At 47.1% G+C, this 16,711-nt stretch overlaps 1 protein-coding gene across 1 annotated transcript in view; it reads left to right on the top strand.

Annotated features, from left to right (window-relative positions):
- Nucleotides 1–16,711, top strand: part of NINJ1 (ninjurin 1) — a 67,676-nt gene that overhangs the window by 33,027 nt on the left and 17,938 nt on the right. The window contains exon 2 of the mRNA XM_040359291.1: nucleotides 11,336–11,561. Within this exon, the coding sequence (XP_040215225.1) occupies nucleotides 11,336–11,561 (226 nt within the window). The remainder of the gene's footprint in view (nucleotides 1–11,335; nucleotides 11,562–16,711) is intronic.

Here is a 16,711-nt window from a genome sequence, read left to right as displayed (position 1 = left end):
AAGATAGGACGGCGCAAACCGTCGTATCTTAGATATGTTTAAGCGTATCTCTGTTAGAGAATACACTTAACCAGTTAGCAACCGCCCTATAGACGAAATATGTCTACAAGGCGGTTGCTTAACTCTAGGAGGGCGTCAATGTACGTCCTCCTAGAATCGCGCTCCCGCGCGCCCTGTGGAGCGCACACACGGGAGTCTCCGTGACCGATGGGTCCTCTGGACCCGGCTGATCACGGATCACGGTAAATCGCCGCTGATAGCGGCGGTTTACCACGTGATCGCTCCGTCCAATGACGGAGCGATCACTAGTAAACAAACCGGCGTCATGTGATGACGCCGGTTCCTCCCTCTCCTCTCTGTACCGAACGGTACAGTGTGAGAGAGGAGAGGGGAGAGAGCGGAAGCAGCAGCAGCTGCTGTGGGCTGGATCTGTGACAAATGCAGTCACAGATCCAGCCATCGATCCCTCCCTGTGCAATACTCTGCAGTACCAGCCGTACTCTGCAATGCCCCCACACTCTGCAATGCCCCCACACTCTGCAATGCCCCCAATACTCTGCAATGCCCCAAAATACTCTGCAATGCCCGCAATACTCCGCAATCCCCCGCAATACTCCGCAATACCCCGCAATACTCCGCAATACCCCGCAATACCCCACAATACTCCGCAATACCCCGCAATACTCCGCAATACCCCGCAATACCCCACAATACCCCGCAATACTCCGCAATACCCCACAATACCCCGCAATACTCTGCAATACCCTGCAATACCCCACAATACTCCGCAATACCCCACAATACTCCGCAATACCCTGCAACGTCGTCTATGGGGATTTTTAAGCAGCGAAGTTTGGCGCCATTCCACGAGCGTGTGCAATTTTGAAGGGTGACATGTTGGGTATCTATTTACTCGGCGTAACTTCATCTTTCACATTTATGCAAAAGAATGAAGAAAAAATACAAAATTTGCCAAATTTTATAACAGAAACAAAGAAAAATTATTTTTTTTTTCAGAATTTTCAGTCTTTTTTCTTTTATAGCGCAAAAAATAAAAAACCCAACGGTGATTAAATACCACCAAAAGAAAGCTCTATTTGTGTGAAAAAAAGGACGAAAATTTCATTTGGGTACAGTGTTGTATGACTGAGTAATTGTCATTCAAATTGTGAGAGCACCGAAAGCTGAAAATTGGTCTGGTTATTAAGGGGGTTTACGTGCCTAGTGGTCAAGTGGTTAAACATAGGTCGGTGCAGATTCAGAGTTAGGTCGGCTTATCTGTAGATAAGCCGGCCTAACTCTTTCTGAATCTACCTAGAGGAGTTCTGCCTAGCAACAACGTGTTCATCCGATACCCCTTGTCCTTGTACAGTGTGCGGGGACCGCTCCCCTGTCATCCGCCGGCTCAGCGGGGATCAACGGAGCGATCCCCGCTGAGCAAGCAGAGGTTCACGGGGCGGATCATTACTGATCCGCCCCGTGTGAAAGGGGCCAAAAGCAAATGAGGGTGGCTGTAGAGCTGCTCCGATCCCTGAACAGCCGATCATCAGCTATAATAAATGATACTTTTTAATTGTCTTATGGGCAGCAAGTGGTTAATAACACTTTAATCAGCATGGGGTGGGGAATCATTTTTATAATTTTAAATATGTAAGCAGCTTTAATGCGTGCCTCTTCAAACACAGGATACACAAGGCAAGGTCCAAACGGCAGAAATAAATAGGATTATTTTAGGTTTCCTGTGGAAGTTTGAAACTCAGGCCACTGCTACACAATCACAGGCTTTACAATATAAACAACCAACAAGATTTGCTGGGTTTGACGTGAAATCATAAGTCATGGGGTTTCCCACTTCTGCTCTCAGATCCTCGTGTTTCCTCCCTGGAACGCAGGAAATCCAAATTTCCAATCAATTCCGAAAACAAAATAGATGCAAAACTGATTTATGTGCAGCCTGCATACTGTATGTGATGTCTTAGAAACACAGAGCTGCATAATTGTACACAGTAACATACACTATGGGGTAGATTCACAGACAAGATACGACGGCGTATCTCCATATACGCCGTCGTATCTCTGAGTCTGGCCGGTCGTATGTATGCGCCTGATTCATAGAATCAGTTACGCATAGATTTCTATTAGATCCGTCCGGCGTAAGTCTCTTACGCTGTCGGATCTTAACTGCATATTTTCGCTGGCCGCTAGGGGCGTGTACGCTGATTTACGCCTAGAATATGTAAATCAGCTAGATATGCGAATTTACGAACGTACGCCCGGCCGACACAGTACAGATACGCCGTTTACGTTAGGCTTTTCCCGGCGTAAAGTTACCCCTGCTATATGGTGGCGTAAGTGCGGCGTACCAATGTTAAGTATGGCCGTCGTTCCCGCGTGGAATTTTGAATTTTTTACGTCGTTTGCGTAATTTGTCCGTGAATGGGGCTGGACGTCATTTAGGTTCACGTCGAAACCAATGACGTCCTTGCGGCGTACTTTGGAGCAATGCACACTGGGAAATTCGACAGACGGCGCATGCGCCGTTCGGGAAAAACCTCAATCACGTCAGGTCAAGCCTGATTTACATAACACACGCCCCCCTCTTCAGAATTTGAATTAGGCGGGCTTACGCCGGCCTATTTAAGCTACGCCGCCGCAACTTTCTTTTAAGAATACGGCACTTGCCTGTAAAAGTTGCGGAGGCGTAACGTAAATAGGATACGTTACGCCCGCACAAAGAAACGCCGATCTACGTGAATCTACCCCTATATTGTCAAAAGTATTGAGACACCTGCCTTTACACGCATGTAAACTTTAATGGCATCCCAGCCTTAGTCCGTAGGGTTCAATATTGAGTTGGCCCACCCTTTGCAGCTATAGCAGCTTCAACTCTTCTGGGAAGGCTGTCCACAAGGTTTAGGAGTGCGTCTGTGGGAAGGCTTGACCATTCTTCCAGAAGCGCATTTTTGAGGTCAGGAATTCATGTTGGACGAGAAGGCCTGGCTGCAGTCTCTTCTCTAATTCATCCCAAAGGTGTTCTATCGGGTTTAGTCAAGTTCCTCCACTGCAAACTCGCTCGTCCATGTCTTTATGGATCTTGTTGTGTGCACTGGTCCAAACCATTTGGTGGAGGGGGGATTATGGTGTGTTTCAGGGGTTGGGCTTGGCACCTTAGTTCCAGTGAAGGGAACTCTAAAGTGGTTGTAAACCGTGTACATTCACTTTTACCTACAGGTAAGCCTATATTAAGGCTTACCTGTAGGTACTGAAAATACCTACTAAACCTGTACAGTTTAGGAGATATTTACCATATAGGCAAGCCCCTATGTCAATGGTGCATGCGCACCGAAGAAAGGCCATAATCGCACGAAGAAAGGCCAGCCATGCATACTAGCCCATTATGCTTTTACTTTTCAGGGGAAAAAGAGGATTTAAAACCCATCAGGGTTTACTTCATCTTTAAGGCGTCGGCATACCAAGACATTTTGGGCAATTTCATACTTGTTTGTACTAGTTTGGGGATGGCCCTTTCCTGTTACAACATGACTGCACACCAGTGCACAAACAAGGTCCATAAAGACATGGATGAGTGAGTTTGGGGTGGAAGGACTTGTCTGTCCTGCACAGAGTACTGACCTCAACCCGATAGAACACCTTTGGGATGAATTAGAAGAGAGACTGCAAGCCAGTTCTTCTTGCCCAACATCAGTGCCTGACCTCACAAATGCACTTCTGGAAGAATGGTCAAAAATTCCCATAGACACACTCCTAAACCTTGTGGACAGCTTTCCTAGAAGAGTTGTAACTGTTAAAGCTACGAAGGGTGGGCCAACTCAATATTGGACCCTACAGACCAAGACTGGGATGCCATTTAAAGTCACATGCATTTAAAGACAGGTGTCCCAAAACTTATGACAATATAGTGTATTATCAAGGCCTGTGTATATCTTGTGAGTATTTATAGACCGCGTCCCCGCCTCTAAGCGCTCAGATTACAATTCCTCCTCACATTGTTATGACACGTGGTCAGTCATAAAAGGATGACTACCCACACTGATACAATCACAAATGACAAAGACTAGCAGAAAAAAAGTCAGATATAACTTGAGTTTATACAAATAATTAGTGATTCTTCTTGCCTATCTTTGCCCACATGCTTATTCATTAATAAAAACACTCAAGGCATGCTAAAGTGGCCTCTCAAAACTCAAAAATTAAATATTGTTTGAAAAGCCACCTTACCATACAGGGAGACTTCTCAAAGCATAATTAACCCCTTCAATACCAGGCACCTATAAACCTTCCTGCCCAAGCCAATTTTCAGCTTTCAGCGCTGTCGCAATTTGAATGACAATGTCATACTACATTGTATCCAAAGAAATCTTTTATCATTTTGTTCCCACAAATTAGCTATTGAGTCAATACGTTTTCCCATTTTTTTGTGGTAAAAATTAGGTGCCTCGGCTTATATTCGGGTCGGCTTATACTCGAGTATATACGGTATACAATATATATTATATACAATATAAGCACCGTAGCTGGCTCTGGGTGAGACGTGGGTGCAGAAAGTCACATGAAATGAGCCAAGAGTTTAGGACTTGGAAGTCCTTCAAACCACATTTTTTCATTTGAAATTTCCTACAGTCTGATTTCAAAATTATATTTTCCACTAAGAATAAGCAAAACTGAAAGATGGACATACTAAGAATAAGGAAGATGTGTCATCTATTGCAAGATATCAGAATATCCTAAAAAAGTTATATGTTTAGTTTTGATTTTCACTTCCTATTCCAATAATTTGTATTGAAATTAGAAGCAAAACAAGAGAAGTAAGCAGTTGGACCAACAAGTAAAGTGAAAGAATAGCCGCCATTACTAATTAACATAACATATTAAAGCAGGGGTTCACCCTATAAAATAAAAAAACATTTTTTTTTCTTCTAGCCTAAAATTCGGCATTGTAGCGCGAGCTACAGTATGCCGGTCTTAATTTTTTTATCGCCGTACTCACTGTGTAATCGTACATCGTAGATTCCGACTGCCCACGGGGAATGGGCGTTCCAATCCAGACGGAAGGTGATTGACGGCCGGCTCTGGCGCGTCACGCTTCTCCGGAAATAGCCGAAATAGGCTTGGCTCTTCACGGCGCCTGCGCATAGCCTGTGCGCAGGCGCCGTGAAGAGCCGAGACCTACTCCGGCTGTCTTCGTTGAGCGTGACGCGCCAGAGCCGGCCGTCAATCACCCTCCCTCTTGAAAGGAACGCCCATTCCCCGCGGCAGACGGAATCTACGATGTACGATTACACTGTGAGTACGGCGATAAAAAAATTAAGACCGGCATACTGTAGCTCGCGCTACTATGCCGAATTGTATGCTACAATGTTGTTCTGCAGGGTGAACCACCGCTTTAAGGCTTGATTCCTATCTATGAGTTTCTGCAGTGCTTTTTGCGGTGCTTGGCACGTTTTTGGACAGGCGTTTTTCCGCCATTTTGCGATTTTCGTTTTTTTTACACCGTATATAGCTGGTTGCTAAGGAGGGGGCCGGAAATCCAGCTGCCACAGCTTTAACAACCGATGAGACATTCCCCGCTGACAGCTGAATGTAAAAAAAAAAAATTTGATTGATGGGTAAAAAAAAATTGTGAACCCCCCCCCCCAGGTTCATACCAGGCCCTTGGGTCTAGTATGGATTCGGAGGGGAACCTACCCCCCACGCCAAAATAAAAAAAAATGGCGTGGGGTCCCCCCCAAAATCCTGGCCCCTGGCCCCTATGTGAATAGGTATTGGGTACATTGTACCCCTACTCATTCACCCCAAAAAAGTAGTGTAGTATGACAAAAGACCCCGCTTCCCCACTTCTTCCTTCCTCCTGGCTTCTCCCGCTTCTTCCTCCGTTCTTCTCCTTCTTGCTCCGGTCTGCTCCTTCTCCCGCTTCTTCTCCCGTTCTTCTTGTTTCTTCTGTCTTCTTTGTTCGGTGTTCCTCCTCCACCGCTGCTCCCACAGATGACCCTCCTCCAGTGCTGCGTCCCACTGATCTGTCCACGCAGATGTCAAGCATTTCTTGGATAACTTTGGGGTGTGGCCATCTGATGACCTCATCCGGACGCCCCACCCCCTTGTGGCATCACCGCCTGGGGCATGCTGGTTCTGTGACTACGTGGGGGGCGGGGCTTCTGGATGAAGTCACCTGATGGCCATGCCCCATGGTTATCTAAGAAGTGCTTGACATCGCACGGACAGATCAGCGAGACATAGCATCAGAGGAGAGTCATCGGCGGGATCAGTGGCAGAGGAAGAACACCGGACAAAGAAGACAAGAGAAATTAAAAGATAAGCCCCCTGTCCACAGACCCCGACAACCAATGGCCAATTTTGTCGGGAAGAGGCCCTTGTCCCCATCAACATGGGGCAAAATGCTTTGGGGTGGGGGGTGCAGAACCTCCCCTGCTCCAAAGCACCCACCCCCCCATGTTGAGGGCCTGCGGTTTGGTATGGTTCGGGGGGGGGCGATCGCTTGTCCCCTCCCTTTCCCCTGCTCTGCCGGGCTGTATGCTCGGATAAGGGTCTGGTATGGATTTTGGTGGGGAACCCACACCATTTTTTTTTCAATTGGGGGGGGGGGGGGTCCCCACTGAATCAATACTAGACCCAAGGGCCTGGTATGGACCTGGGGGGGGGGGCTCGCTGGTTTTTTTCGCAATTTGTTTTTTTCAGCTGGAAATTCTTTTAAAAACATTTTTACATTGATGACTCATTGGTTGTTAAGGACGCCGGCGCTCTCCTTAGCAACCAGCTATTTACAGTGTAACAAAAAATGCAAATCATGGCAAAATCGCGGTAAAAATTGGCTGCTACACTATGATATAGCACTCACAGCAACAGATTCCCTTAGCAAAGAAAATAGTAACCCATTTCCTGTCCAGGGAAGATTGGTAGTAACCAATTTTCTGTCCAGGGAAGATTGGTAGTAACCAATTTTCTGTCCAGGGAAGATTGGTAGTAACCCATTTCCTGTCCAGGGAAGATTGGTAGTAACCCATTTCCTGTCCAGGGAAGATTGGTAATAACCCATTTCCTGTCCAGGGAAGATTGGTAATAACCCATTTCCTGTCCAGGGAAGATTGGTAATAACCCATTTCCTGTCAAGGGAAGATTGGTAATAACCCATTTCCTGTCAAGGGAAGTTTGGTAGTAACCCATTTCCTGTCCAGGGAAGATTGGCAGTGACCCATTTCCTGTCCAGGGAAGATTGGTAGTAACCCATTTCCTGTCCAGGGAAGATTGGTAATAACCCATTCCCTGTGCAGGGAAGATTGGTAGTAACCCATTTCCTGTCCAGGGAAGATTGGTAAACCCATTTCCTGTCCAGGGAAGATTGGTAATAACCCATTTCCTGTCCATGGAAGATTGGTAATAACCCATTTCCTGTCCAGGGAAGATTGGTAATAACCCATTTCTTGTCCAGGGAAGATTGGTAATAACCCATTTCCTGTCCAGGGAAGATTGGTAGTAACCCATTTCCTGTCCAGGGAAGATTGGTAATAACCCATTTCCTATCCAGGGAAGATTGGTAGTGACCCATTACTGTTCAACACTTCTTTTCCACACTTGTTTTTTCCACAATGTGGGGGACGATTTTGTAATCCATAGAGATATCTGGGAACAATGCGACCAATAACAATGATGCAGCGGCAAAGAGCACAGATATTGAGGATTTCTGGCAGGATCAACAAGTATCTTTTATACTTATCGAAGAAATATAACAAAACAATTTTTTTTTATTTTTAAAAAATGTATATATCATTTTTTTTTAATAACAAAACAATTGTAATGGTGTATTTAACAAACAAAAAAGTTCATTGACTGCTGTAGCAAGCGTCTGTCTATGAAGTACATCCCGTAGTGACATAATCCACTATTTTAAGCTTTACTGGACAAGTACAAAGAGTGGTCAGGCAATTAGGATTTGCCAGCTCGCCCCAGCACTGGCTGCTGTATACTGTCTTTGTACTATTATTTGTGTCTGTTTTATATGACCACGTTAAACTATTTGGCAGGCAGCCGCAGAGCTGTAGCTCTGTTAAACATTCTAAAATTTCTTATTTGAAATACAGTAGGTCAGAAGTACTGCCGTTTAATAGAAAATTGCTAAAGTCCTCTTGGCAATTTGTTTTAAACTCTTTATAGAGAACGAAGCAAAATGCAGAAGAAATTAATATTTTATTATTATTATATTTTATATACAGTATGTTTTCACCCAAGACTCACACAATTTCCTGATTAAATCTAATAAAAAAATGTGTGAATCTTGGGTCAACTAGATCACTTAGCGGCAGATCCACAAAGAAATTACGCCAGCGTATCTATTGATACGCCACGTAATTTCAAAGTTCCCGCATTGTATCTTTGTTTAACATCTTATATGTCGGGTATTCAACACAGATCTCCTTGCCATATTTCCTGACTCTGCTCCTGGCCACCTGGGAATCAGATGTATTCTCATCCACATTTGTGTGATCTATAATATATATAGTATATAATATATTACTTACTATACATAAAAGTGGATGTAAACCCCATTTTTTTTTTTTTTTTTTTTTATGTCACAATGTAGAGTATAAGATTTCCTATCATCTGTGCCCAGTCTTGCCACACAGCGTTAATCCAGCTCTGAGCAATCCTCTTTTATTGTTCAGTGAAAATTAACAGACTTCCAGATAAAAACCTGTCTAAATAAAAAAAGTCCTTTCCTCTCTCCTTGCTTTGAGTGACAGGTTATTTACATATCTAGCTTGGACATGTTTATCATAATATGAGGTGATCCACAGTTCATTATATATTACCAGGATGTGTTATGTAGGGGAGGGGTGGATTTCTCACTTTTTATACTGTGGATCACCTCATATTATGATAAACATAACATAACATATGATAAACAAATGTTTGGGTTTACAGCCACTTTAAATATAAAACAATGTATATAACAAATACAGCAGAGAAAATCGAAACCCCTCATTTTGCTCACAGCAGATGTGCAGACCTGGGAACTTGGGCACTGGAATCTAACCAGTAGAGTCCAAGAGACAGAAAAACATGTCAGTTGGTTTAAAGAGACTGGGCTAGATTCACGTAGAATGGCGTAACTTTGTGCGGGCGTAACGTATCCTATTTACGTTACGCCTCTGCAACTTTTACAGGCAAGTGCCGTATTCTTATAAAAAAGTTGCGTAGGCGTAGCGTAAATAGGCCGGCGTAAGCCCGCCTAATTCAAATTGTGAAGAGGTGGGCGTGTGTTATGTAAATCAGGCTTGACCTGACGTGATTGACGTTTTTCATGAACGGCGTGAACATGCGCCATCCGTGGAATTTCCCAGTGTGCATTGCTCCAAAGTACGCCGCAAGGACGTAAATGACGTCCAGCCCCATTCACAGACGAGTTACGCAAACGACGTAACTTTTTCAAATTTCGACGTGGGAACGACGGCCATACTTAACATTGGTACGCCACACTTACGCCACCATATAGCAGGGGTAACTTTACGCCGGGAAAAGCCTAACGTAAATGGCGTAACTGTACTGCGTCGGCCGGTTCGTGAATTCGCGTATCTAGCTGATTTACATATTTCGACGCGTAAATCAGCGTACACGCCCCTAGCGGCCAGCGTAAATATGCAGTTACGATCCGACGGCGTAAGAGACTTACGCCTGTCGGATCTAATAGATATCTATGCGTAACTGATTCTAAGAATCAGGCGCATAGATACGACCGTCCGGACTCAGAGACACGACGGCGTATCTTCTCTCTGAATCTACCCCACTGTCTTTTTTTTTTAAATAACAAACATATCATACTTACCTCCACTGGCCCTCCTCTTCTGGGGTCCCCCCGCGGCACTGGTAGCTCCTCCCCGCATTAAGTGCCCACATTGGAAAAGGCTCTCCTAAGGTGCACACCCGTGCGTGTGCGCTCCCGAGTCCTGCTTCTGTTTCCATTCACACAGAATGCAGGACTCGGCCCCGCCCCCGATGCCCACATCATTGGATTTCATTGATAGCAGCGCAGCCATTGGCTCCCGCTGCTGTCAATCAAGAGACGAGACAACGGGCAGGGAGGTAGAGCGCGTCTTCGCCATGGGAACGAACGGGCTCAGGTGAGTAAAACATAGGATGCATTAAGGTGAAAAAATACGGGGGTTTACAAAATGCAAGTAAAAACACAGAAAAATCAAACATTTTAGATGCTTACTTGCAGCGTTTTTCCTTTCCACCATTTTATTTTTACTTCCAATGTGCCTGTGAATTTGATAAAAAATGTGACTACTTTAAGGCCAAGTTCACATTTAAGAAAAAAATGATAAATTCATCTATTTTTGCAGTAAAAAAAATTGCATTTATTATTTTGTTTCTGATGAGCCTGCAGATCAGTACCCACAATCAGTAGATCGCAAGTGCAATGTAAGGCTCCTCTAGACAGTGCCTCCGGGTTCCCTACCCGTATCTCCATAGGGTAGACAGTTGCAAAGCTGTAAGGGGTGTCAATGAATTACGAGGGTGCTCATTAGCTCCTTCACAGTTCATTAACCACTTCCATACAGGGCACTTACGCACCTTCCCGCCCAAGCCAATTTTCAGCTTTCTGATGGACCGTTTTCATCAGACGAACCAATCATGTGTGGGCCCCATCGTTTTTTTAGCCATCGGTGAAAAAACTAGGAACTTGTTTTAAAATGATCTGATGGTTAAAAAAACGATTGTCTGTGGGCACGTCCATCGGTTAAAAATCCACGCATGCTCAGAATCAAGTCGACGCATGCTCGGAAGCATTGAACTTCATTTTTCTCAGCACGTCGTTGTGTTTTACGTCACCGCGTTCTGACACAATCGTTTTTTTTAACTGATGGTGTGTAGGCGCGACTGATCAAAGTCAGCTTCATCGGATATCTGATGAAAAAATCCATCAGACCGTTTTCATCGGATGAACCGATCGTGTGTACAGGGCATAACTCCCATCATCTGCAAAAAGATGACCGTAGACTTTTGGACAGACTGACTTCTGAATACATATTGATTTGATTTAATTATGTTTTTTTAAACATAATCCTTATTTTTAAACTTTAAAGTCTTTCCTGTAAATTACGTTTTTAACATGCATTTTGGATCTAGCCTTCTTTTCATTTGTAATAAATCATTGTTGTGTTAGGAAACCTGAAGGGTATTTGGATTGAATTACAATACCCAACAAGGTTTAATAATACCCAGTTCCATGAAATCCCATGTATTGTATGTGAATGGAATGTGCCTCTCTCATGCCAAGTCTCCTATCTCTGTATTGCAGGGTATACCTGAACGAGGCCGACGGGACCTGAATATGAACCATTATGCCAATAAGAAGAGTGCTGCAGAAAGCATGCTGGATATTGCTCTTCTGATGGCCAATGCGTCGCAACTGAAAGCTGTCATTGAAGAGGGACCCTCTTTCGCGTACTATGTACCCCTCATTGTCCTGATCTCCATATCTTTCATCTTCCAGGTTTTCGTGGGAGTCCTGCTCATATTCATTGGTTTGTATTTTTTTTTCTGGTTTGTTTTATCCTGGGAAAAGGGGCGGGATAAAGATGGCCTCTGTCCATGGTTCCAAGCTTCTTAGGACTCCCTAGGTGTAAGACTAGCATGTCTGCAAATGCAGTAGTTGGTGTTAGGTATTGCTGTATGTCCCTGGTCAGGGCCACCATCAGGTACAGCCACCACACTTGTAAGGGGCCCGAGCGTCCCAAGGGGCCCCACCCAGAATCATCCATTCTTCTCCATCATCCTCATCCCCACCCTGGACCATCCATCCCTCTCCATCATCCCCATCCCCACCCAGTATCATCCATCCCTCTCCATCATCCTCATACCCACCCTGGATCATCCATCTCTCTCCATCATCCTTACCCCCACCCAGGATCATCCACCCCTCTCCATCATCCTCACCCCCACCCAGGATCATCCATCCCTCTCCATCATCCTCATCCCCACACAGAATCACCCATCCCTCTCCATCATCCTCACCCCCCACCCTGGATCATCCATCCCTCTCCATCATCCTCACCCCCACCCTGGATCATCCATCTCTCTCCATCATCCTCATACCCACCCTGGATCACCCATCCCTCTCCATCATCCCCATCCCCACCCAGGATCATCCATCCCTCTCCATCATCCTCATCCACACCCTGGATCATCCATCCCTCTCCATCATCCCCATCCCCACCCAGGATCATCCATCCCTCTCCATCATCCTCACCCCCACCCTGGATCATCCATCTCTCTCCATCATCCTCATACCCACCCTGGATCACCCATCCCTCTCCATCATCCCCACCCTGGATCATCCATCCCTCTCCATCATCCTCATCCACACCCCGGATCATCCATCCCTCTCCATCATCCCCACCCTGGATCACCCATCCCTCTCCATCATCCTCATCCCCACCCTGGATCACCCATCCCTCTCCATCATCCTCATCCCCACCCAGGATCATCCATCCCTCTCCATCATCCTCACCCAGGATCATCCATCTCTCTCCATCATCCTTACCCCCACCCAGGATCATCCATCCCTCTCCATCATCCCCACCCCCACCCAGGATCATCCATCCCTCTCCATCATCCTCACCCCCACCCAGGATCATCCATCCCTCTCCATCATCCTCATCCCCACACAGAATCACCCATCCCTCTCCATCATCCTCATCCCCACCCTGGATGATCCATCCCTCTCCATCATCCTCATACCCACCCTGGATCATCCATCCCTCTCCATCATCCTCATACCCACCCTGGATCACCCATCCCTCTCCATCATCCTCATCCCCACCCCGGATCATTCATCCCTCTCCATCATCCTCACCCCCACCCAGGATCATCCATCCCTCCTCATCATCCTTACCCCCACCCAGGATCATCCATCCCTCTCCATCATCCTCACCCCCGCCCGGATCATCCATCCCTCTCCATCATCCCCACCCAGGATCATCCATCCCTCCTCATCATCCTTACCCCCACCCAGGATCATCCATCCCTCTCCATCATCCTCACCCCCGCCCGGATCATCCATCCCTCTCCATCATCCCCACCCAGGATCATCCATCCCTCTCCATCATCCTCACCCCCACCCGGATCATCCATCCCTCTCCATCATCCTCATTCCCACCTCGGATCATCCATCCCTCTCCATCATCCTCACCCCCACCCTGGATCACCCATCCCTCTCCGTCATCCTCATCCCCACCCAGGATCATCCATCCCTCCTCATCATCCTTACCTCCACCCCGGATCATCCATCCCTCTCCATCATCCTCATCCCCACCCGGATCATCCATCATCCTCATTCCCACCCCGGATCATCCATCCCTCTCCATCATCCTCATTCCCACCCCTGATCATCCATCCCTCTCCATCATCCTCACCCCCACCCTGGATCATCCATCCCTCTCCATCATCCTCACCCCCACCCTGGATCATCCATCCCTCTCCATCATCCTCATCCCCACACAGAATCACCCATCCCTCTCCATCATCCTCATCCCCACCCCGGATCATCCATCCCTCTCCATCATCCTCATCCCCACCCAGGATCATCCATCTCTCTCTATTATCCTCATCCCCACCCAGGATCATCCATCCCTCTCTATCATCCTCACCCCCACACAGAATCACCCATCCCTCTCCGTCATCATCATCCCCCCCCGGATCATCCATCCCTCTCCATCATCCTCATCACCACACAGAATCACCCATCCCTCTCCATCATCCTCATCCCCCCCGGATCATCCATCCCTCTCCATCATCCTCATCCCCACCCCGGATCATCCATCCCTCTCCATCATCCTCATCCCCACCACGGATCATCTATCCCTCTCTATTATCCACATCCCCACACAGAATCACCCATCCCTCTCTTGGAGAGGGAGGCAAATGATTCTGGGTGGGGATGTGATTTACATTGTGGAGAGGGATGCGGGTGATGACTCGGTGGGATGGCCAGTGGGCTGATTCGGTAGGACAGCCAGTGTGTGGGCCCTGAGGAATGTTGGTGGTCCAGGACTAAAGCTGTGTAAGGTGCCCCAACATTTCTGATGGTTTCCCTGTCCCTGGTGCTCTATGAAAGTTTACAGAGCCCCATGAACTTTCCCACAGCCGAGAGACAAAACAAAATGTGCAGACAGATAGGAGGAAGCAACTGTGGCTTTGTTACTATGGCAGAGTTACTTCCTTATCAGCAGACTGGCTGCCTCTGTAGTTTAGTTTATTTTACTTGTTCTGGTAGCAAACCAGTGGGTGCCTCTTTGTTTGAATAGCCATCTTTAGAAGCCTACTGAACTCTTTTGTAGATTGATGCTCATGAGGCTTTGGGGAGCTACTCTTCTAAATAATGTATATATCTAAGTGTGTGCATACTGTTAGGTAGATTCAGTAAGAGTTAGGCCGACTTATTAGTAGATAAGCCGACCTAACTCAGAATCTACTCCGACTTAGGCCCCGTACAGACCGATAAAAACGGTCCGCCGGACCGTTTTCATCTGACATGTCCGCTCGGAGATTTCTGTCTGATGGTTGTACACACCATCAAACAGAAATCCGCGCGGACAGGATACGCGGTGACGTGGCCGCGCCAATGACGCGGCGACGTGCGCGACCCTGGAAGGTCAATGCTTCCACGCATGCGTCAAATCACTTCAACGCATGCGAGGGCTTTTGGCCGAGCGGACATGTCCGGTGAGTCGTACAGACGACCGACCGAACATGTCCGACGGACAGGTTTCCAGCGGACATGTTTCTTAGCATGCTAAGAAATTGTTGTCCGCTGGAAAACGGTCGGCTGGACAAATGTCCGCTGGAAAACTGTCCGATAGGTCGTACACACGACCGAACATGTCCGCTGGAACTGGTCCACGGACCAGTTATAGCGGACATGTTCGGTCGTGTGTACGAGGCCTTATGTTTAAGCGTATGCTCAAACAGAGATACGCTTAAAGCGGATCTCCACTCTAAAGTGGAGTCCCGCTGATCGGAACCCTCCCCCCCTCCGGTGTCACATTTGACACCTTTCAGGGGGGAGGGGGGTGCAGATACCTGTCTACAGACAGGTATCTGCACCCACTTCCGGCCCTACGATACGGGCAAAGGACGGGTTTTTCCTCCGCTTCCCGTCGCCCCCCCCGTTGTATGCTGGGAACACTCGGCTCCCAGCACACAGCGGGAGCCAATCGGCGGGCGCAGCGCGACTCGCGCATGCGCCGTAGGGAACCGGGCAGTGAAGCCGGAGCGCTTCACTTCCTGGTTCCCTCACCGTGGATGGAGGGGGGAGCAGCAGGGTGACGAGCGATCGGCTCGTCATCTGCTGCGATCACCGCTGGACTCCAGGACAGGTAAGTGTCCTTATATTAAAAGTCAGCAGCTGCAGTATTTGTAGCTGCTTGCTTTTAATATAGTTTTTTAGTGGCACATCCGCTTTAAACATATCTAAGATACGACGGCTTGCGCCGTCCTATCTTAGATTGCAATATTTTGGATGGCCGCTAGGTGGCGCTTCCATTGCGGTCAGCGTAGAATATGTAAATGAGGAGATACGCCGATTCACGAACGTACGCCCGGCCAACGCAGTACTTTTACGCCGTTTACGTAAGAGATAGGCCGCGTAAAGTTAGAGCTAGGCCCTATTGGAATAGTAATGTCAAGTATGGCCGCCGTTCCCGCGTCAAAATTCAAATTTTTTATGTTGTTTGCGTAAGTCGTCCGTGAATCGGGATTTACGTCGTTTACGTCCACGTCAAAATCAATAGGCCCGTGCGGCGTACTTAGCCGCAATGCACACTGGGAAATGTAGGCGCCCGGCGCATGCGCAGTTTGCAAAAAACGTAAAAAACGTGAGGTCAAGTGCCATTAACATAAAACACGGCCCCCTCAAGCACATTTGAATTAGGCGCCCTTACGCCCGCCGATTTAGGCCACGCCGACGTAACTTAGCAGGCAAGTACATTGTGAATCATGTACTTGCCTCGCTAACTTACGGCGGTGTAGCTTAAATTCCTTAAGCTACGCCGCCGCAAAGTTACGCCAACGTACCTAAATCTACCTATGTATTTGAGTCCTAACTGTTTAAAGCCAGAGGTCTAGTTGACAGCTGAGAAATAATCTGCCGAGTTGGTGGAGAACCCCAACTGTTTTGTTGGTTTTCTATTGACAGAGTTGTCATGTGTTTAAACATTTGCAGTTTACTCGAAGTTTGACGTTCAAGTGTAAATTGCTATTGGAGAGGAAGAACAGAATGTAACCCAGCAGTACGTTTTCACCTGGTTTTCCTCATTCTCCCTGTGTATATACACAAACACATTATCGGGGAGACTATTAGCTGGATTCAGGTAGATTGCCGCATCTTTCAGGCGGCGTAGCGTATTTCGTAATTACGCTATGCCGCCTTAAGTCAGAGAGGCAAGTGCTGTATTCACAAAGCACTTTCCTCCTAAGTTACAGCGGCGTAGCGTAAATGGGGCCGGCGTAAGCGCGCCTAATTCAAATGAGGGGGGCGTGTTTTATGTAAATGATTGGTGACCCGACGTGATTGACGTTTTTTACGAACGGCACATGCGCCGTCCGTGTACATATCCCAGTGTGCATTGCTCCAAAGTACGCCGCAAGGACGTATTGGTTTTGACGTGAACGTAAA

This window comes from Rana temporaria, chromosome 7, assembly GCF_905171775.1.
Source record: "Rana temporaria chromosome 7, aRanTem1.1, whole genome shotgun sequence".
NCBI lineage: Eukaryota > Metazoa > Chordata > Amphibia > Anura > Ranidae > Rana > Rana temporaria.
The sequence above is the reverse complement of the archived record's forward strand: the minus strand, read 5'-3'. Positions and strand labels throughout refer to the sequence as shown.